Genomic DNA, 23,259 nt, shown 5'->3' with positions numbered 1-23,259 from the left:
TTTTCAAAAAGAATTACCGACCACTTTCACACTCGTTAAATAAAAAATGCTTTATTTTAAAATGTACAATAATTTTATTTTAAGGTTTATTTAGCGCAAGTATTAAATACAAAGTTATGTATGTTGGAAGTTCAATTGTACGGAACAGGGTGGATATAGTTCCCAAACCGAGTGATAGCAGGAGATATCGACGTGGCGCCGCGTAGGATCGATACGTTTCAGCGCGGAGGATCATTCAAGGACGAAAAATTGAAAGCGAATGTGTATATTCGAATGTTGACGGGCGATGATCGTCTGAAGCATTGTTCAAATCCTTTTTTGTTGTGGTGACCGCTTGCTGGGTGTGGTGATGTTCTTAACTGTGGTGTGATGTAATGTCATCAGCTGTGGGGAATTGCGCTGTCGTATTAGGGTGCGCCAGTTTTTCCCAAGTTGAGTGAGGGGGGAGGCTTAACTCATTTAAACAACATATTTATGCTAATTAGCCGTTTCGATGTTGTTGGAGTTGTCATAGAGTTGTCGCAAAGCTATAACCGCAATGCATTTTGCAAAATTCCACAATTTTATATTGAGGTGTAAAATCGATTTTCTAGTACATACACATTTAGCAAGCGATATCAAGTTATTTAAAAATATGAACTTTACATATTTACGCTACTTAGCCGTTTAGATGTTGTTGGAGTTGTTATAGAGTTGTCGGAAAGCCATATCGTCAGTGCATTTGGAAAAAATCCGCAATTTTATATTAAGGTGGGTGTTTAAATGAGTTAAGCATCCACCCACTCTACCCGTAAAAAACTGGCGCACCCTAGCAAGACACAGCCGATGACAACGCCAACACTACTCACCACACCTGTACACCAACCCACTAAACAAAAAGGATGGACAACGGGATAGCAGACACAATTCGTCACATGCATTACGAGCATCAACATCCGTATTAAATACCCTCGTTTTTGGACATCAATCTCGCGCGCTGCAGTTACCACTGTTAGCCGCACAATCTAATAATTGGAACATTCAATTTTTAAAACAATTAACATATCGGTTAACATTAACATTGAAGATTTATCTTTAAAATAACATTATACAAAACAACCGATTTTCATAATAAATTACATTTTCACTATAAAATCAAGTGTACCCGATACTTTTATTTCGATTTTGCGTGACAACCATTTAAAAAGTTAAAAAAATATAGAGATACATACATACATACATATGTATCTACTGGTTACGAAATTAATCATGGTCCTTCGAGCCATACTGAATTGCACTATTGGTTTCGTCCAAGAAACAAATACTTTAAACTTGTGGTGACCAAATTTTAAAAAGGAAGACAAACCACAAAAATAAAACAAGACCAACGAAACAGCGCAGTGCGGTAAAGTGCAGTGGCGAACAAAAACAAAAATAAAAAAAAACCAAAACAATATGTACCTCCGTGTATAACAAAAAAAACAAAAACAAAAAAACCTAATAAAAGTGTGCAGTGCAAAAACAAATCAGTGCTGTGAACAAGCAGAACAAACAACAAAAAACCAACATTATTATGTATTAGAAACAAAAAGAAAAATAGTGGATTTCGATATATGTATGCACATATGTATGTAGCAGACATATCTATATCAAAACAAATTCGAAAAGTCAGGAAATATGGACTAAATTCATAATTAAACAAAAAAGAAAAACATTAACACATTTTAAGAGTGCGTGCCAACAAAACGAAAATTATATAAAAAACAGTCGAAATAAACTAAAAATACATACATACAAAAAACACTGGGCGCGAAACCCAGCAATAAAACATATATATAAGTATATACCAACAAATTAAAAGCGCGGGAAACCTAAACACAAAATATGAACTAACAATTTAAACGGGCGCGAATCTAAAAACAACGCATAAACCGAACATGAAATCATCAAACTAAAAATACAAAACATAAATCAAAAATAAACACTATTCGGGCGCGAAACATAAAAGCAAAAAAAAATAAACAAAAACTAATAACCGGGCGCGGCCAAAACTAAATGCATCAATACGCACAAGGAGCCAAGCAGGTGGATACATGAGGAAAGGAAATGGGACAAACCGATCAGGCATACGATCAATAACAAGGATATATTTAACTACTAAAGTGAGCGTATTCAGTTCATTTTATTTATTTTAATCATTCACATATGTATGTAAAATTTTGTGGTTTACGTTTGCAATATTATAACGCTAATAACGATTACGTTGATTAGTTCAATACGGTTAACCAATCTTTAGGATTAAACGAAAATAATCCGGCCTTATATATATTTACTTTTATGTTTATATATATATGTGGCAACACCACAAGCTTATAAAATTTATATTTCGCTAATACAATCATGCGCATTCTATTCGCTTTTAACTTGTATTCGCTTTAGGTTAGTTAAAGAAAATAAAAACGCCTATCGTCCCTTTTTGCATTTGGATCCTGAAGAGCAAACACGTGTTTTATTTCGCTCCAAATCTCTATAATTGGTGACTCTTGACGGTAAGTGAGATGTCACTCAACGATAGCCTGGCGGTTACTGCTGGTCCAAGCCACGGGGAATTCAACGCTACAACACCAATTTTTCCACGCATCCCGCTGCCATTGATGTCAGAAGACAACATTGAGGCTTATTTTTACTCGTTAGATTTTTGGTTTGAGGCCTCTGGCGTTACAACCAACTCGGCAAAATTTAATATCGTAGCGGCCAGTATACCGCAGGTAAAGTTAATGGAGTTGCGCTCCATAATAGACGCTGCGCCCACGTCTGCGCGATATCAATTCATTCGTACCAAATTGATAGAAAATTTCACTGAGAGCCAGCAAAGTCGCCTACAACGTGTATTGCGTGACATACCACTGGGCGACCGCCGCCCAAGTGACCTGTTTAACGAAATGAAGCGCGCTGCCGGTTCCGCTCTAAGCGAAAGCATTTTGCATGATTTGTGGGTTAATCGCTTGCCACCATATGCGCAAGCAGCAATTATAGCAACCAATGTACCTATTGTCGACAAATTAAAAATCGCCGTATTCACGAGGTATCCGCATCGAATCATACCTCAGACAACGACCTGAGGACCGAAATAGCAGAACTGAAACAGTTTTTTGATAGAGTTACGAGCAGCGAGAAAACACGTGCGCGTTCCAGATCGAAAACGCTAGTGCGCCCTCATAACATCAATTCAGGCGAAATGTGCTGGTATTACGCCAAGTTTGGATCAAACGCTAAGAAGTGTCGCCAACCTTGTAAGTTCGCTCAATCTACATCGCCAAACGGCAAACAATAGGGGTGATCTGCCAGCAGTACCTCAAGGATAGGCAGACGCTCTGAGATGCCTTCGAACTGCCGCCTACGTATATTCGACACATCAACTAATATAACATTCCTAATCGACTCCGGCGCTGATGTGTCCGTACTTCCGAAGTGTTCGAAATTGGCACGAGTCAACTCATCGGATATGCAATTGTTTGCCGCTAATAGTTCACCGATTACGGTTTTTGGAGAAGTCATACTTCGCCTTAACCTCAACTTACGCAAGGATTTTGTTTGGAGCTTTGTGATTGCAGACGTAACCCAAGCAATCATTGGAGCAGATTTTTTATCACATTACGACATTTTACCTGATCTTAATCGACGATGTCTGCTCGATCGGAAAACAGCAGTTAAATCATTTTACACAGTAGCGCGAATCAATGTATCAAACATTTCAACCATAAGCTCAGCCCGAGATTTTATAAACTCGGTACGAGAGTTTAGTGACGTTACGCGACCAGTCGCTCCGGATTCTACAACGAAGTCCACCTTGGTTCACCGGAAACTGGACATATGTCGGCCATCCAGCAGTAATTGGGCTAGCCCATTACATATGGTGCGCAAGGCCGACGGGTCATGGAGACCGTGTGGAGACTACCGCGCGCTTAACGCGGTAACCGTCCCCGACAAATACCCTCTGCCGTTCCTGCACGATTTCAGTAATACTTTTGCTGAAAATTCAATATTTTCAAAAATCGATCTACAGAAGGCCTTTCACCAGATCCCAATCGATCCCAATGACATTTGTAAAACTGCCATCACAACTCTTTTTGGGTTGTACGAATTCACGCACATTACCTTTGGGTTGCGCAACGCGGCACAAACATTCCAAAGAGTCATCAACGAAGTTTTCCGCGGCATAGGTAATGTGTTCACCTACCTGGACGACATATGTGTCGCATCACGCTCCCCAGAAGAACATCGCGCACATCTTCGTATAGTTTTTCAACGATTACTCCAACACAACTTAACAATAAACGTAGCCAAATCAGTGCTTGGTGTATCAGAGCTGCATTTGCAAAGGATCTTAAACGATTCCTAGCTATGATCAATTTTTATAGATCGCTACTTCCAAACCCACTTTTGCACCAAGCCCCTTTTTTCAAAATGTGTTCTGGAAATAAGCGCAACGACAAAACGCCACTGAACTGGACGAACGACAACATAAGGCACTTTGAGGCTTGCAAAGAGGACCTCGCTAATTGCTCGCTTCTAGCGCACCCCTTCCCGAACGCTCCTCTTTCATTATGGGTCGACGCATCAAATTTCCAATGGATCACTTCAACCTTTAGGCTTTTTCCAGCGCCTTTTTACAAAAGCTGAGCAGCGGTACAGTACCTACGATAGAGAATTAACTGCGATATTTTTCTCCGTCCGCCATTTTCGCTTCATGCTTGAAGGAAGAAATTGCCACGTTTACACCGACCACAAGCCGCTAATGGGAAACGGTCAAAATTCTAAAATTAAAATTCTGAAGTCGAAATTCCGGAATCAAAATTCTGGGTCGACAAAATTCTGGAAATCGGAATTCCGCAATTCCTTCGCCTTTTTTGGCTGCATTTCAAAATTCTGGTTTTTCATAATTCCGGAATTTACGTTTTCCAGTATTAATTATGGAAATTTTTTCCCCAAAATTTGAGCCAAATCGTGTATCTTATTTAAATTTGCTTATACATCCATAATATTATAACATAAACAAAACATAACTTCCAAAATAATTCCAAAATTCAGACATGTTTATCGGAAAGACAAAAAACAACATTATTAACAAATAAAGATCAAATAGATACTACATTAATGGATCATGAGAATGTTCATTTCTTTTTTTTTTTGTATAACATGTTCACAGCCATCGAATTGTGTGACAATACGCACGGAACATTTGTTTTTAATTCGTTCAGAACAAGTCCAGATAAATGTTTTCTTATTTTTTCGTTCCAAATACATAGAAGAAGTAGCCGTCGACGTTTAACATGTCTTTTCCTTTATTGGACTTCACCACAGTTATTATTTCCATCATTTCACAAAAATATTTAGCACGTTTTTATTAATGAAATTGCAGTAACACATTGCTTAGTCAGTACATATATGTATATGTAGGGACATAGTAAACTAAATCATTATGGTAGTACAAAAAAGTAAATGAACAACAACAAACAAAGAAATAACAATAACAAATACAACCATGCAATTGTAAAAACTACTTACTAGGCCATAAAACATATGATTACAGAATGGCAAAATTCTGTAATTAATGATTAAAAATGCGTGTTGATAACAAGTGCGCACTTTTTTGTTATCAACACGCATTTTTAATCACTAATTACAGAATTTTGCCATTCAGAATTTTGCAATTTAGAATTTCGTTATCCAGAATTTTGAATTCCAGAATATTGACTTCCATAACTTTGATTCCCGGTGTTCCGACTTCCGGAATTATGAATGCAGAATTTCCAAAAAAGCAGAATTTTGACCCCAACCCGCCGCTAATCTATGCTTTTCGGCAACGACTAGAAAAAGCATCTGATCGTCAGGCACGTCAGATCACGACAGACATTCGTCACGTACCAGGGGTACAAAATGTTACAGCCGATCTGCTGTCTCGAATCCAAGCCATAACAACAGATCCAATAAATTTTGATGACTTGGCTGAAGATCAGAAAAACAACGACGAGCTAAAGTCATACTTAGAAGGTAAAATTAGTCATTCGCTTCTATTAACCAGTATTATTATCCCTTCTAGTACTAAGAAAGTCTATTGTGATACTTGAACTGGCCGACTACGCCCGTTCATAACAAAACGATTCCGTAAACAGTTCTTTGCGCAACACACAACATATCTCACCCAGGCACGAGGGTGACTGCGAAATTGATGACTGAACGCTTTGTATGGCCCGGAATACAGAAAGATAGCCATGAATTCGCCAAGCAATGCATCCAGTGCCAACGCAACAAAGTCATCCGGCACAACTCTTCACTGTTTCAACGCCGCGCATGCCCTGGACAACGGTTTTTACACCTGCATATCGACATTGTCGGACCCTTCCCACTTTCCGACGGTAACCGCTATTGTCTCACGGTCATCGATCGTTTCACACGTTGGCCCGATGCATTCGCTATCCCAGATATCACCGCAGAAACAGTATCCAAGGCATTAATAAGCAGTTGGATATCGCGATTTGGCGTTCCTGTTCACATAACTTCGGAACTGGGCCTGCAATTTGAAAGTAAACTTTTCGAGCAACTCATGCAATGCCTAGGGGTCAGGCATCTACGGACGACCGATTATCATCCACAGACGAATGGCATAGTCGAACGATGGCACCGAACGCTTAAGTCAGCAATATTTTGCCACAATCACAATCAATGGACCTCGTCGCTGCCACTAATCCTGTTGGGGCTTCGTAGTTCTTTTAAAGCCGACATAAGTGCTTGTCCAGCTGAACTAGTTTACGGGACTACCTTGTGTTTGCCTTCTGAGTTTTTCGTGGATAGTGGCCCATCAACTACCGAAGTGGAGACCGTAGCACATTTACGCCGCGTCATGCGAGACTTACGCCCCATAGATACCGCTTGGCATACCAAGCAGAAGTCATTCATACACGCAGACCTTCAAAAATGCGAACAGGTGTTTGTACGAGATCTATCAGTCAAGCCATCATTGTCACCGCCGTATAGAGGCCCGTACAAAGTATTGCATCGCCTTTAAAAATATTTTGCCATCGACGTTAATCATATTATGCGCATCCGGAAAATATCTTGTTATCAATGTTGTTTGATGATAGGAAAGAAAAGCGCGACTGTGCCATCAAGAAAATTCTACGCTATCGAACCGATGTTGACGAGCCAATGGAACTTAGAGTTTATAAAAAACCAGATATAAACTTTAATTGCACAAGTTATACGGAAATGATCAATTTGAATGATATAAATATCGTATTTCAACCACCATTCACGCGAAGCATTCCGTACGATACATTGAAAGAATATTAAAATCAAGATGATCTACCGTTTAATGATCCAAAAATTCCATCACACATACAAGGAACGGAACGACATGCTCAATTGCTAGAGAGCGTTTCCAAACGGGTTATACCGGAAAATGTAGAGGCTGTTATGGCGACGACATTAGAGAGTCGTGCGAAATTGCCCAGACTTGAAAGTAAAAAAGACTTCAAACAATAATTTTTTTTAATTTCTTTTCTATAACTCACTTAAATTAATTTTTTTCATTTACATACATATGATCTGACTAAATAAATTTCTTAAGAGAAAAAATAGATATTATTATAAATAAATAAATAAAAATAAAGAAAAAACATAGCCATTTAGCTGATTTTTTCATGTAAATCACCAAAAATGGTGATTTTTGAAATGATTGTATGGGGAGTTCCAGGGGGTGTGCCACTGTCATGGGTGGATCGGCCGTCCAAAGTTAGTGGGGGTCGGTCATACATTTGGACTCGATTGGAGCACTCTAAATGGGTCAAAGTGGGATTTTTAAAAATTTGCCCCTACCCAAAAGTTCGACCCAAATTGGGGGACATCAAAATTCGTTTCAGAGGTATGGTTCCTTCGGCAAAGTATCTTATTTTGATCCCTAGAATATGATTTTCATAGAGCAATGGGCGATTTTTTTGCCTCCCCACAAATCGACCCGGCCTAATGTGTGGTGTATTGGAGTGTTGGCAGTGATGTGAGTTCATTTTTGGCTGTGTTGATGGAGTGGCTTTTGGGGGAGGCTTAACTCATTTAGCCATCCCGGCCCCTTGCCTTGCCTTGGTCTACCTGTGCTGGAGGGAGCTGGCCGACCTACATCGCGTCTTGTGTTCCTGTGCAGCAGCGTGTGATGTGGTCTGCCAAACGTGTGGCACTAATCAGCGGAAGCACACTCCTGCGTCACATGTTTGTGCGACAGACAGTTGAGGCAGTACTCATGTGCCTGGGCAACCCGCTGGCGTGGTGTCTTTGACAATCATTTAAACAGCCCACAGTGCTGTAGCCGCTGTTTCCGGCGACATAGGGGGCATCGGATGCGACGCGGTTCGGCTTGTGCGGATGGCGTTGATGGGGCTGCTCGTGAGCCACTACCAGGAGCAGTGGTCTATGCAGTAGCATTGGTTGGGCGAGGCGTAGGAGTAGGCTCAATACGTGGCACGTTGGTAGCCGACCGAACAATTTGTGTTGGTATGGTAGGCATGTCCACGTCCATCTTGATCTCTGTAAAAAATGGTATTTGAATATACATGGCGGTACATAAACATAAAGGGCGATTGTCCCTCATTATGTGGCATGACTGAGTCGTCGTATTGACCAAGCATTTCTTTAATTTTTATTGTTTATTTTAACGGTTTGTTACGGGTTGCGGTTTTATTGATTTATTTGAATTGGTTTTCATTGGTGTTTCGGTATTATGGTTGGATCGTTTGGTATGGCATTTTCGCTACTATTCGCGGTTGGAATGTAGGTAGGTAGGAGTGCAGCCCTGTTGTCTTTGGGGTTCAATTAGCACTTGCTGTCTAATTTTGATGCACTATTCATAGACCTTCTATATCTGCTATAACGTTTCACCCTCTCTTTCAAACGATTTTGAGGTTTCGAAACTACTTATGTCTGATATGCTTTTAGTATAAATCCGTTCAAGGTTTGGTGCTTGATGGATTCCAAATATTTTGTGTCGGATCTGTGATAGGGCTGGGCATTCACAGAGAAAGTGGAAAACTGTTTCTGGCTATCCGTAAATATTGCTGCTTTACGTATAGTCTCGTGGTTTTCCAATAGAACTGCGCAGGCTTTTTCTATGCCTAGTACTTCCGCTTGGAAGATGCTAGCCGATATCGGTAAACGGATAGAGAGAGAAATGTCTAGATCAACAGAAAATACCCCCGTGCCTACTCCACAATCCATTTTGGACCCGTCGGTATAGAATAGATATTTATGTTGAGCTTGTTTAGGATTCCACTATGTCCGTAGTTCTGCTGATTCCAACCACCCAATTCTTTTATTCTTATAGCCGAAAATGCTTCTATTTTGTGTATAAAGATGTCTATGGGCAATAGGGCGATTAAAGTTTCATAGAAAAAAAATCCATGGTGAAAATATTGTAGCGCTTTTTGATTTTTTGGATCCTTTTGGTGAGAAAATAACTGAAAAAAAATTTGAGCTCATTCGGATAAGATTTAGAACTGCCTCAACGACGTAAAATTTCACTACTGGTTATGTTATTCAATTTAGTGATGCATTTTTGCATTTTTATACTCTCGCAACAATGTTGCTAAGGAGAGTATTATAGTTTTGTTCACATAACGAGTAGAGTAGAGTAGAGTAGAGTCGAAATCCGGATGTCTGTCTGTCCGTCCGTCCGTCTGTCCGTCTGTCCGTCCGTCTGTCCGTCTGTCCGTCCGTGGCGGAAACCGAAAACCTATAAAGTGTCATAACTAAGCCATAAATAAAGATATTAAAGTGAAATTTGGCACAAGGGATTGCATTAGGGAGGGGCATATTTGGACGTAATTTTTTTGGAAAAGTGGGCGTGGCCCCGCCCCCTACTAAGTTTTTTGTACATCTCTCGGAAACTACTATAGCTATGTCAACCAAACTCTACAGAGTCGTTTTCTTCAGGCATTTTCATACACAGTTCAAAAATGGAAGAAATCGGATAATAACCACGCCCACCTCCCATACAAAGGTTATGTTGAAAATCACTAAAAGTGCGTTAAGGGACTAACAAAAAACGTCAGAAACACTAAATTTTACGGAAGAAATTGCAGAAGGAAGCTGCACCCAGGCTTTTTTTTAAAATTGAAAATGGGAGTGGCCTCGCCCACTTATGGACCAAAAACCATATCTCAGGAACTACTAGACCGATTTCTATGAAATTATAATATATTTTCTTAACACCCTGATGACATGTACGAAATATGGGTGAAATCGGTTCACAACCACGCCTTCTTCCAATATAACGCTATTTTGAATTCCATCTGATGCCTTCTCTGTATAATAAATACATCAGGAACCAGTGATGATAGCGGAATAAAACTTTACAAAAATACGGTATTTGAAAAATATGTAAATGACGTATAATGAAATCTCGATTATCACTTTATCATGCGAGAGTATAAAATGTTCGGTGACACCCGAACTTAGCCCTTCCTTACTTGTTTTTATCAATATTTGTTTTGAACATATCAATCTTAGTTTTTTTTCTCTTTGGCTTTAAAGAGCGTGTTTCAAAGAGCGAGAAGAAATAGCAAAGCAAAGCAAAATGCAAAAATAGCGGTACTTTAACGTAAAAATTGGCGTCGACTGCGGAATAAGTGTATTTTGTCAGTTTTGATTTGCACTCAAACAGAAGCAGTCTGTACGTTTAAATTGCTGTAAATAATAAATTATTTTGTAATAATTTGTTATAATCTTGTAATAATTTGACTAATAAGTAATAATATGACTTCTACGCGATCTAAAAGTACAATTCATCTGATTGGCAAATCCAAACCTTGCTTTGATGGCAGGCTGTTACCAACGGTTCTTGATACTTTACAAGTTTATTTTTTCCATCATTCAGAACTTAATAAATCTCAAAGAGATAGCGTGAAAATAGTTGTTCAAAGCATTTATGATATATGGTGTAAAGCAAAAATTCCAATTGTTGAGGGGCGGAATATTATAAGAAAAATGACATCAATATTGGATGAATATCGCAATATCTGCCGGAATAAAAATCGCAGAAGTTATGTGCAGATTGCTAAAGAAAATACGTTTATGGAAAACATTAATTTAATCTTTGACATAGTTCATCATGATGCTTTGAATTTAATAAAAATCGAAGAAGATAAGCAATTTTTATTAGACCAAAGGTCAGAAAGAAAGTATGTGATGGGTAGAGTAGACGTAAAATACGTGCAACAAAAAGAAATAAAAGCAGCGAAGGTATTGAAAATGATGGACAGAGTTGAAAAAGAAGAAATCAGAAAAGGAAAAACATTAGAACCTGCAACGCTTTCAACCTCTCTTAGTGACGAAGAGTCTGATCATGATGATGATAAAGATGATGAGTTTATTAGTCAAAATAAAACATTAATACCGCGAAATAAAGAAATTAAACAGCGTAAAATAATGTCAGGAAATCTTGCGTCCGCATTGAATCGCACGAACACCAGTAACAGGAAAGTTAATTTTGGTTTTTAAGTTCACATGTATTTTAACAATATACTTATTTCTTTAATACAAATTATAGGAAAGCAGCCTATATTCTTTCAGCAGTTGCTCAAACGTATAGTGCGGATTATGCTTCTGAAACTGTTTAATGAGTTAGCACCATTCGTAGAATGCGTTGTCAGTTCTGAAGTCAACATGCTTCAAACCTTAAGGGAATATTCTCGCCCAATGTTCCTTTAGTTATACATTTTGATGGAAAATTACTACCTGCAATTTCAAGGGGGCCACCTAAGGACGATCGAATTGCCATTGTCGTCTCCGGCTTAAACACTGAAAAACTGCTTGGAGTACCCAAAACTGAGAAAAGTACCGGAGAAGAAATTTCACAAGCAGTTTTTGCAGGTATAAAGATGTGGAATATGTGCCATCAAATTGTCGGAATGTCTTTTGATACCACTGCATCAAATAGAGGTCGTTTGAAAGGAGCATGCGTTCTTTTGGAGCAGAAACTGAAAAAAAAATTACTTTGGCTGGCTTGTCGGCACCACATCTTTGAAGTAATTTGCGGAGATGGTTTTAAAGCATTATTTGGTTCAACATCTGGCCCCGGCGTAAAAATATTTAGTTCATTTCGGGAATTTTGGCCAAACATTAATCGAAGCGAATACGATAAATGTTCTGATAGTCGAATAAGTAATAAATTACTCTCATTTAAAATAGAAACAATAGCTTTTACAAGCTATATTTTAAAGAAAAATTCAGGGCAATTGTTAAGAGAAGATTACCGTGAATTATTAGAACTAACGTTGATATTCTAGGGAGAAACTCCTCCACGCGGTATCAGTTTTCGTACTCCTGGCGCATTTCATCACGCGCGTTGGATGTCAAAATTGCTCTATGTTCTAAAAATTTGCCTTTTTCGAAGTCAATTCCATCTTGATGAACCCCAGCAAAAGGCTTGTGTTGAGCTCGGTATATTTATTACATTAATATACGTAAAAGCTTGGATACAAAGTCCAAATGCCTGTGACGCACCTTATAATGACTTAAATCTAATAAAATATTTTTCTGAGTATAGCACCATATCAAAAATAATATCAGAGACCGCAACAGCTGCATTAAGTCGACACTTATGGTATTTAAGCGAAGAACTAGCTCCAATTGCCCTTTTCTCAGATTTGGTACCTAAAACAATGAAAAGTTTGATGGTGACTCGAATAAATGAGTTCAAAATGCAAAAGCCTGTTAAAAGATTTGTTAAATATATTGGTGCAGAAGATCTGAGTGATAAAACAATAGCCTTTTTCATTGGTCCTACTTCTCATACTTTATTTGAAATATTGAAATTGGATGTCACTTTTCTAAATGAAGACATAGACTCGTGGAATCAAAGCAAATCTTTTAATGAAGCAAAAAAATATATAATGGCTTTGAAAGTCGTAAATGATAGTGCTGAAAGAGCAATTGCTCTAGCAACAAATTTTAATCACTCTTTAACGACAAACGAGAGCGAAAAGCAATTTCTATTACAAGTTGTGGAGAGTCACCGTAAAAACTTCCCTAATTGTAATAAAAGCACTTTGTTTCAAAATATTTGAATGTGAAAATATGTAACAAAAAATTAAATAATATGAATTATGTAATTAAAAATGTATTTACCAATGATTTTAAAGTAAAATACGACATATGTATGTACAAATTATATTAAATTTTTTTTTTTGATTCAGCATATACTAGTGAATTTTGAATTCGTTGAGGCAGTTCTAAATCTTATCCGAATGAGCTCAAATTTTTTTTCCGTTATTTTCTCACCAAAAGGATCCAAAAAATCAAAGAGCACTTCAACATTTCAAAGTTTTAAAATTTTGAACCGCCCTAATGGGCAATTGATGCAGGACCACATTAAGCGCGTCAGTCGGATCTGACTTAACTCCCGCACATGCTGATCTTTGTATTCCATTTAATTTTCTAATGTTGTATTGTTTGTTTAGCGCTGGCCACCATACCAGAGCTCCATATGTAAGTATAGGTCTTATGATTCTCCAATTCTTGCTGACGATTCTCTTGCAAGTATAGTAGGCTATATATGCTTTATTTATTCTTTTTTCTATATTTATTTTTTAGAACAGTTTGGTGTCAATCTCCACCTCTCCAAGTATTTAGCTGTGGGGAATAGAGAGAGTGTTGTACCGTTTAGTACCGGAAGTTGAAACAGAGGGATTTTGGTTCTGCTTGTGAATAGCATCAGTTCTGTTCTGTTAGGGTTAACACCTAGTCCATTGTTCTTAGCCCATAGGTTTAACCTTCGTAGTGCTCTTTCCAAAACCCTGCTGACTTTTGAAGGAAACATGCCTGATACTAACATCACTGTATCGTCTGCATATGCTCATATAACCAGTGTTTGCCTATTATGCTTAGCAACACCTCTTTTGTTGAAAAAAAAACAGTAAGCTGGATAAGCAAATAAGCAAAAAAAAATAGTTTAAAACACAACCAGCAATATCAACGAACAAAACAAAATGCAAACATACATAGTACATATATGCTTATTGGCACACTATATACAAAGTATATATACTAGGGTGATTCAAAAATATTTTTTTTTTTTTTTCAATTGGTACTCGCAAAAATAGGTTCCTAGACACCTCTAAGAAAGCCTCTCCAAATATGAGTTTTTAATTGTAACGGGAAGGTCCTCCGCCTAACGGTTTTCTAATTTTTCTTATTATCAGATAGAAAAATTTATATCTCGCTTCCAACTACTTGAAAAAATATCTTGTTAATTAGGTTTTGTAGGAAATTGAATGCTCTAAAATATGGTCTCTTATGATTTTTTCGTAAACCCAACCGTTTAAAAGATATTAACGGTTGAAATTTGACTATTTTTGGAAAAATTTTGTATTTCTTATGAATTTTATAACTCAATGAAAAAAAACCTATTTTTGCGAGTACCAATTGAAAAAAAAAAAAAAAAAATTTTGAATCACCCTAATATATACATACATAATAAATACATTTGTTTACATTTTACTTTAAAAATACATATTTAAGATTTAAGAAAGGAAAATACATTTTTCCATGCCGTTCTCTTGCTCTCTCACCTTTGCTAAAAAATAAAAATATTAATAAAGTATATACGGGAGCATACCGGCACATTACCCACTTTGCTTTCGCGCTCTCTTCGCAGTGCGCACATCTATATATATAAAAATAAGTCCGTATATGTACGTCGCCGAACTAATCATAAACGCGTCGTGCGATTTCAACCAAACTTATACACTACGTAGGCAGTGGCCCATATATGGTTTATATGAAGCTTGGTTGAATCCGATAACGTATGTGTGTGCGATGCGTATGTGAAGTGAGTGTGTTTTTGCCGCAGGCATTTTTTGTACCGCATACAGCATTCATTAGTATTGAATACATTTTGGTCGTTTGTGTATTGGAGAGCATTGCACGGAGTGATGCAAATAGCAATTTGTTATCGTTTCTCTTTTCACTTTGGGCGTCATTGGTGATTGATCTTATCATAATCGATTTTTGAAAGTATTAGTTTCTTCGCATTTTTTGGTGAGCATTTTGATAAAAATAAATTTTCGTTCTAATCATCGTTTTAATTTGAATATTTTGTTAAAAAAAACAATGATTAATGAGATAAAAATCGATTGTTTTGCTAAACAAGTGTTTTGATTGTTACAAGTGCATCATATGATTTTGTGACATAATCTCAAACTTGAAATTTTGTGAAAAAAATTAAAAAAATGGGTGAATTATTTTTGTTTAATGACCGATCAGCGAGCTAAAAATTACTTGGATTTTTTGGCCAATTTTTAATTGAATTTGGTCACATTTTCAGCAGATCAGATCGTAGGCCGACAAGTATTAATCAAAATGTTCAATGGCGTGTCGCACAAATCTACGTTAATGTTGCTTTAAATGGTGCTGGATTTAGATATAATCACGCAATTGATTACAGTTTGCGTAAGTATTGTGGTGATTGGTGGAATGAACAAAGTATGCCAACATTGTAATGCACTGAAATTTCATAATGAAACACCTGGAATGTGTTGTGCCAGTGACAAAGTAAGATTACCCGAATTACAATACCCACCGGAAACATTGGCAACATTAATTTCAGGAACAACGCCGCAATCGAAATTTTTTTTGATAATATCCAAATGTATAATTCGTGCTTTAAAATGACTTACTTTGGAGCGACGAATGTAATACGAAATAATTTCATGACGACATTTAAAGTAATTTCGGCTCTGGGAATTTCGAATGAAGCATACAGCGACATTTCAGAACTTTTCATAAGTTCTAATCAATCATATTTTGCCTCACAATTTCAGATACAAGAGCAAATTTATCATAGGATTGGTTCATTATTGCCATTTCCAGATGCAAACCACCAGTTCTTGCGAATCTACTTCCTTGGCAATAATGAAAATGAAGTAGATTCACAAGTGCCAGAAGAATAATAATACGTGAATTGCAAGCATTGTTCCATGAACATAATGATTTGATTAATACTTTTCGGACAGCACTTGATCAGATGCCGTCTGATGATCATAAAATCGTGATTCGTGCTGAGAGAAGACCAATCGGAGACACGAACGAAGATTAAATGCACCTGCAAATAATGAAGTTGCTGTGGTGATTGTCGGCGATGAGTTTCAATCACGTGACATTGTATTGCGTAGAAGAAATAATCAATTACAACGTGTTTTTGAAACACATCGCTCTTACGATGCCCTACAGTACCCAATTTTGTTTTGTCGGGGTGAAGAAGGATACTCTATTAATTTAAAAATGGTAGTCCGGCAAACCCACGTGAGTGTTTGTTGTGTTTTATACATGTACTCTTCCAATTTTGATTAATAAGAATTAGTATGAAATGATTTAAATTTCCATTTGTTTTTTTTCTCTCCAGAACGTGAAGTCAATAAAAATGTCAGCGCTATGAAATATTATGCACATAAAATTATGATACGACAAAATCAGGAAAATCATATTTTGAAAGGTCGGAGACTCTTTCATCGATATGTCGTAGACAGGTATGCAAAGATAGAAACAGAGCGTTTGCTTTATTCGATTCAATCAACGGAAGTTGCGATCAGAAGAGTATATACATCTCCGCGATGCAATCAATAATGATGGAAATGTTGACAATGTTGGACAAGTTGTTATTTTACCAGCAAGTTACACAGGTAGTCCAAGGCACATGCATGAATATGCACAAGATGCCATTTGCTATGTTCGTTTGTATGGTCGACCAGATTTGCTTATTACATTTACATGTAATCCACAATGGGACAATATTGATATATGGGGCAATCTTCTACAGGCCGTCACGACATAACTGCACGAGTATTTAGACAGAAGCTGAAGTCATTGATGGATTTTATTGTTAAACATCAAGTTTTCGGGGAAGTTCGATGTTGGATGTATTCGGTGGAATCGCAAAAGAGAGGATTACCACATGCCCACAAGCGATCAAGTAGATGACATCATCTCAGCAGAAATTCCTGATCAGGAAATCGATCCAGTTTTTAATTGATGATGTTACAAAAAGTATGATTCATGGACCATGTGGTGTTCTAAATATTAATTCGCCATGTATGAAAGATGGGAAATGCACGAAGCGGTATCCCAGAGATTTGATTTCCGAGACAATTAATGGAAATGATGATTACCCATTGTATCGCCGACGCTCAACAGATAATAATGGCAAATCAATCAATCTACGAGTCAATAATCAAGATACTACAGTTGATAATAGGTGGGTTGTCCCCTATTCGCCAATACTATCAAAAGCATGCAAAGCTCATATCAATGTAGAATATTGCAATTCTGTTAAATCGATTAAATAAATCTGCAAGTATGTAAATAAAGGCAGCGACATGGCTGTGTTTGGTGTTGCAGAGAACCGAAATGATGAAATAACACAATATCAAATGGGAAGGTATATCAGTAGCAATGAGGCAGTTTGGAGAATATTATCGTTCCCAATTCATGATCGAAATCCGGCAGTTATTCATTTGTCAGTACATTTGGAAAATGGACAACGTGTATATTTCACAGTTGATACTGCACAGCATATTGCAGAGCGACCACCATCAACTACATTATTATCGTTTTTTGAATTGTGTCAAAATGATCAATTTTCTAAAACGTTGCTTTATTCACAAGTACCAACATATTACACTTGGAATGCATCTGGAGAGAAATGGAACAGATGCAAGCAAGGAAGACCAGTTCAAGGTTATGCTGGCATTTTTGAAAGTGATGCCATTGGACGTTTTTACACAGTGCATCCCAGTAATGCTGAATGTTTTTATTTGCGTCTATTATTGATTCATGTTCGTGGGCCTACATATTTTTGAATTTGAAAAGAGTTAACGGCCTACAGTGTCACACTTTTCGTCAAGCATGTCAGGAATTGCATTTACTGGAAGATGATAATCACTGGGATGCGACACTTAGGGATGCATCAGCAACAGGTTCTCCTCATCAAATATGAACATTATTTGCTATTATTATTGCAACATGTTTTCCATCTGATCCATTGCAATTATGGGAAAATTTTAAGGATTTTATGACCGAAGACATTTTGCATCGAATGCGTCAAATTGCAGGAAATAACGATTAAATGATTACACTTGAAATGTTTAATGAGGCATTGATTATCATTGAAGGTATTTGTTTGGTAATTGCAAATAAAGCATTGACACAATTGGGCTTGCCAGCTCCAAATCGACCAATGCATGATGCATTCGATCAAGAAATAAATCGTGAAAAACAATATGCAAATTATCGCAATCATAATTGGTTAGCTAAAAGAGCTATACTGCCCGCTAAAAATAAAAACGTTGGTCAAATGAATGCAGACATTTTAACCCATGTTCCTGGTGAGGTTGTAACAAATTAATCAGTAGACACGGTTACGAATCAAGATGACGCTATTAATTATCCGACAGAATTTTTGAATTCATTGAATTTACCCGGATTTTCACCTCATCGTTTACAATTGAAAATGGGTGCTCCCATTAGTATGCTTCGAAATATAAATCAACCACGATTACGCAATGGGACAAGACTAGCGGTTAAAAAGGTCATGAACAATTTGATCAAAGCAACAATTTTAAAGGGAATGTTTAAAGGTGAAGATGTATTGATTCCACGAATTCCAATGATTCCAGATTTACCTTTTGAATTCAAAAGACTACTGTTTCCAATACGTCTTGCATTTGCTATTACAATAAATAAAGGGCAAAGGCAATCGTTGGAATTGTGTGGAATTGATTTAGAATATCCTTGCTTTTCACACGGCCAGTTATATGTTTCGTGATCACGTGTTGGCTAGCCTTCTGTTCTCTTTATCTACACAACAACTCATGGCAAAACCAAAAATGTTGTCTACGAAAGAGCTCTAAGATAGTTAAATGATACATAATCTAAGATTGTAAGAAACTAGAATTAAAAGTTGAATAATAGGGAACAAAATACACCTTATTAAAAACAAGTGTGTTTCTTTTCTTATTTTGTTTTGCCGTGCGAAGCAGGCACCGGGCGCGCTTGTACTTATACACCATACTGGGTACCAAATTATTAAAAATATAAATTTTCAAAAATTTTCAAAAAAAAGGTAATTGTCATTTTCCGTAAATAACTAAACGGAATAGTTAAGTAAAACTCACAGAATACGTTTATTGGAACTAATATAAAAAAATTAGTTTCGCAAAATACACAAAAGTTTGTGAGCACAACCAAACAAAATGTTAGGGTATACAAAAAAAATTATAAATTTTAACAATATACATTCAACCCTACGTATATGTATATTTAAACATACACATTATTTTAAAGTCCACATTGGCATCAACTCTGCAATACCACTTGTTCTTTGCCAAACAAAAACAAGCAGCATTGTGCACAAAAAGCGAATTGATCTCTCTAACGAGCTCTCAATTGCTTACGAACAAAGCATAATCATTGGCACAATTCGTGCATACTTATGTACAAAGCATATTGATCTCTTCGACGAGCTCTCAATTGCACAAAAAAAAGTACATACAACCAAATTATTAGGGTGTGCCGATATCTTCTTCTTCTTAATTGGCGTAGACGCCGCTTACACGATTATAGCCGAGTTAACAACAGCGGGCCAGTCGTTTCTTATTTTCGCTAGGTGGCGCCAATTGGATATTCCAAGCGAAGCCAGGTCCTTCTCCACTTGGTCCTTCCAACGGAGTGGAGGTCTTCCTCTTCCTCTGCTTCCCCGGCGGGTACTGCGTCGAATACTTTCATCCATCCGGGAAACATGACCTAGCCAGCGTAGCCGTTGTCTTTTAATTCGCTGAACTATGTCAATGTCATCGTATATCTCGTACAGCTCATCGTTCCATCGAATGCGATATTCGCCGTGGCCAATGCGCAAAGGACCATAAATCTATTGCATAATTTTTCTCTCGAAAACTCGTAACGTCGACTGACCGGTGGCTGTCATCGCCCAAGCCTCTGCACCATATAACAGGACGGGAATTATGAGTGACTTATAGAGTTTAGCTTTTGTTCGTCGACAGAGGACTTTACTTTTTAATTGCCTACTCCGAAGTATCACCTGCTGGCAAGAGCAATTATGCGTTGGATTTCCAGGCTGACATTGTTGGTGGTGTTAAAACTGGTTCCTAAATAGACGAAATTATCTAAAACTTCAAAATCAACAGTGGCGTAAGAGCCAAGTTGAAAGTGCGACGACTGTTTGTTTGATGACAGGAGATTTTTCGTCTTACCCTCGTTCGCTGCCAGACCTATTTGCTTTGCTTCCTTGTCCAGTCTGGGGAAAGCAGAACTAACGGCGCGCCAGCAGCTGTACGCTCTCATAAAAGGTTGTACCTGCTCGATTAAGTTCTGCAGCTCAAATTATTTTCTCCAGCAGAAGGTTGAAGAAGTCGCACGATAGGGAGTCGCCTTGTCTGAAACTTCGTTTGGTATCAAACGGCTGGGAGAGGTCCTTCCCGATCCTGACGGAGCTTTGGGTGTTGCTCAAGGTCAGTTTACACAGCCGTATTAGTTTTGCGGGTATACCAAATTCAGACATCGAGGCAAAGAGGTAGCTCCTTTTCGTGCTGTCGAAAGCAGTTTTGAAATCGACGAAGAGATGGTGTGTGTCGATTCTCCTTTCACGGGTCTCTTCCAAGATTTGGCGCATGGTGAATATCTGGTTGGTTGTTGATTTTCCAGGTCTGAAGCCACACTGATAAGGTCCAATCAGTTTGTTGACGGTGGGCTTTAATCTTTCACACAATACGCTCGATAGAAACTTATATGCGTTGTTGAGGAGGCTAATCTCTCGGTAGTTGGCGCAGATTGTGGGGTCTCCCTTTTTATGGATTGGGCATAGCACACTTAAATTCCAATCGTTGGGCATGCTTTCGTCCGACCATATTTTACAAAGAAGTTGATACATGTTCCTTATCAGTTCTTTGCCGCCGTATTTGAATAGCTCGGCCAGCAATCCATCGGCCCCCGCCGCTTTGTTGTTCTTCAGGCGAGAAATTGCTATTCGAACTTCTTTATGGTCGGGCAATGGAACGTCTGCTCCATCGTCATCAATTGGGGAATCGGGTTCGCCTTCTCCTGGCGTTGTGCGTTCACTGCCATTCAGCAGGCTGGAGAAGTTTTCCCTCCATAATTTAAGTATGCTCTGGGCATCGGTCACTAGATCACCTTTGGGGGATCTACAAGAGTATGCTCCGGTCTTGAAACCTTCTGTAAGCCGCCGCAATTTTTCGTAGAATTTTCGAGCATTGCCATTGTCGGCCAGCTCATCAAGCTCTTCATACTGACGCATTTCAGCCTCTTTCTTTTTCTCTCTACAAATGCGTCTCGCTTCCCTTTTCAACTCTCGGTATCTATCCCATCCCGCACGTGTTGTGGTCGATCGTAACGTTGCGAGGTAGACAGCCTGTTTTCTCTCCGCTGCGACACTGCACTCCTCGTCGTACCAGCTGTTCTTTTGCACTTTCCGAAAACCAATGGCTTCGGTTGCAGCTGTACGTAAGGTATTTAAATGCCGTCCCACAGTTCCCTTATACCGTGTTGTTGACGAGTGCTCCCAGAGAGCAGGAGCGGAGAGGAGTAGAAAATCGTTCGGCTGTCTGTTGTGATTGCAGCTTCTCGACGTCGAACCTTCCTTGTGTTTGTTGGCGTGCGTTTTTTGCTGCACAAAGGCGGGTGCGAATCTTGGCTGCAACAAGATAGTGGTCCGAATCGATGTTAGGGCCTCGCACGCACATCTAAAACACTGGAGACGTGTCTTCCGTCTATCACAATATGATCGGTCTGGTTGGTAGTTTTTCGATCCGGAGACAGCCAGGTAGCTTGATGAATTTTTTTGTGCTGGAATCTAATACTACAGATAACCATATTTCGGGCCCCGGCGAAGCCAACCAGCCTCAACCCATTTAGGGATGTTTCGTCGTGGAGGCTGAATTTACCGACCTTCGTGCCAAATATACCTTCTTTGCCCACCCTGGCGTTCAAGTCGTCAAGCACGATTTTGACATCGTGGCGGGGGCAGCTCTCATAAGCGCGCTCCAAGCGCTCATAGAACGCATCTTCAGTCACATCGTCCTTCTCTTCTGTCAGGGCGTGGGCGAAAATCAGCGATATGTTGAAGAACCTCGCTTTGATGCGGATTGTGGCTAGACGTTCATTCACCGGAGTGAATGATAGTACTCGGCGACGGAGTCTCTTTCCCACCACGAATCAAACACCAAACTTGCGCTCCTTTATATGGCCACTGTAGTAAATGTCACAAGGACCTACTCGTCTCTGTCCTTGTCCCGTCCATTGCATTTCTTGGACGGCGGTGATGTCAGCGTTTATTTTCGCGAGGACATCAACCAGTTGGGCAGCGGCACGTTCCTAATTAAGGGTTCGGACTTTCAACGTGCATACCCTTATATCGTAGTCCTTATTTCGCTTGCCATGGTCGTCATCAAAAGGGGGTTCTCTCATCCGCGGCTGGTTATAACTATTCACGGGCGGTGTTTTTTACGTGGCGGGCCCCAAACCCAGCGCACAACCCTATGTAGGGGATGTTTCGCCTTCTCACTTTAGCTCGTCTTCGAGCGGATGTTCTTGGGCTACCCAGAGGATACTTGAATCGTTTCTGGCCACTCGCAAGTGAATGGCGATCAGAGAACTTTCCTCACTTGCGTGAACTTCTACACATGACTCTGCATACGACCGAAATAATGAACAATAACAAAAATCAAAGTACGCCTGGAGCTATATGCTCAAAACAGGTTGCTAGAATTATTTTAGAAAGTGACACTTTAACAAGATACTGCACTAGATTTGGCTCTTCACCGATTCACGAAAACTCGCAATCATTATTAGAAATAAAAATCCAAAATCCTAAAAATTTTTGGACTCGCCTCCAAACGGCTCATGACGCCATTTTAGATCCTGACGATTCAGATCTACCACAAAATTTTAAATTATCTGCTACCGAAATATACAAAAACTGCTTGGACCAGTACCAAGAAACAAAAGCTTTGATCTCCGATCAACTAAAGCTCATCAAACAATTGCACCTACACCCCACAATAGAGTAGAGCTGCCACAAATAGACTGTCAAAAGGCAAGTTCAGGCATCCACCTCGAGGTGCCTTCATGTGACAGAGAAACATTTTATGGAGGTTATGAAGAATGGCCTTCTTTCCGAGACATGTTTACAGCCGTTTACATGAA

At 38.7% G+C, this 23,259-nt stretch overlaps 2 protein-coding genes across 2 annotated transcripts in view; one reads left to right on the top strand and one right to left on the bottom strand.

Moving 5' to 3' along the window:
• LOC126765687 (craniofacial development protein 2-like) overlaps nucleotides 1-23,259 on the bottom strand; it is a 358,297-nt gene that overhangs the window by 83,801 nt on the left and 251,237 nt on the right. The gene's annotated exons all lie outside the window — the stretch shown is intronic.
• Nucleotides 3,359-4,381, top strand: LOC126765838 (uncharacterized). The gene has a single exon (XM_050483522.1). It carries the CDS (start codon nucleotides 3,359-3,361, stop codon nucleotides 4,379-4,381), a length of 1,023 nt encoding a protein of 340 aa, XP_050339479.1.

Source organism: Bactrocera neohumeralis, unplaced genomic scaffold (genome assembly GCF_024586455.1).
Source record: "Bactrocera neohumeralis isolate Rockhampton unplaced genomic scaffold, APGP_CSIRO_Bneo_wtdbg2-racon-allhic-juicebox.fasta_v2 cluster11, whole genome shotgun sequence".
NCBI lineage: Eukaryota > Metazoa > Arthropoda > Insecta > Diptera > Tephritidae > Bactrocera > Bactrocera neohumeralis.
Note: the sequence above shows the minus strand (reverse complement) of the source record. Positions and strands in the feature narration are given on the sequence as shown.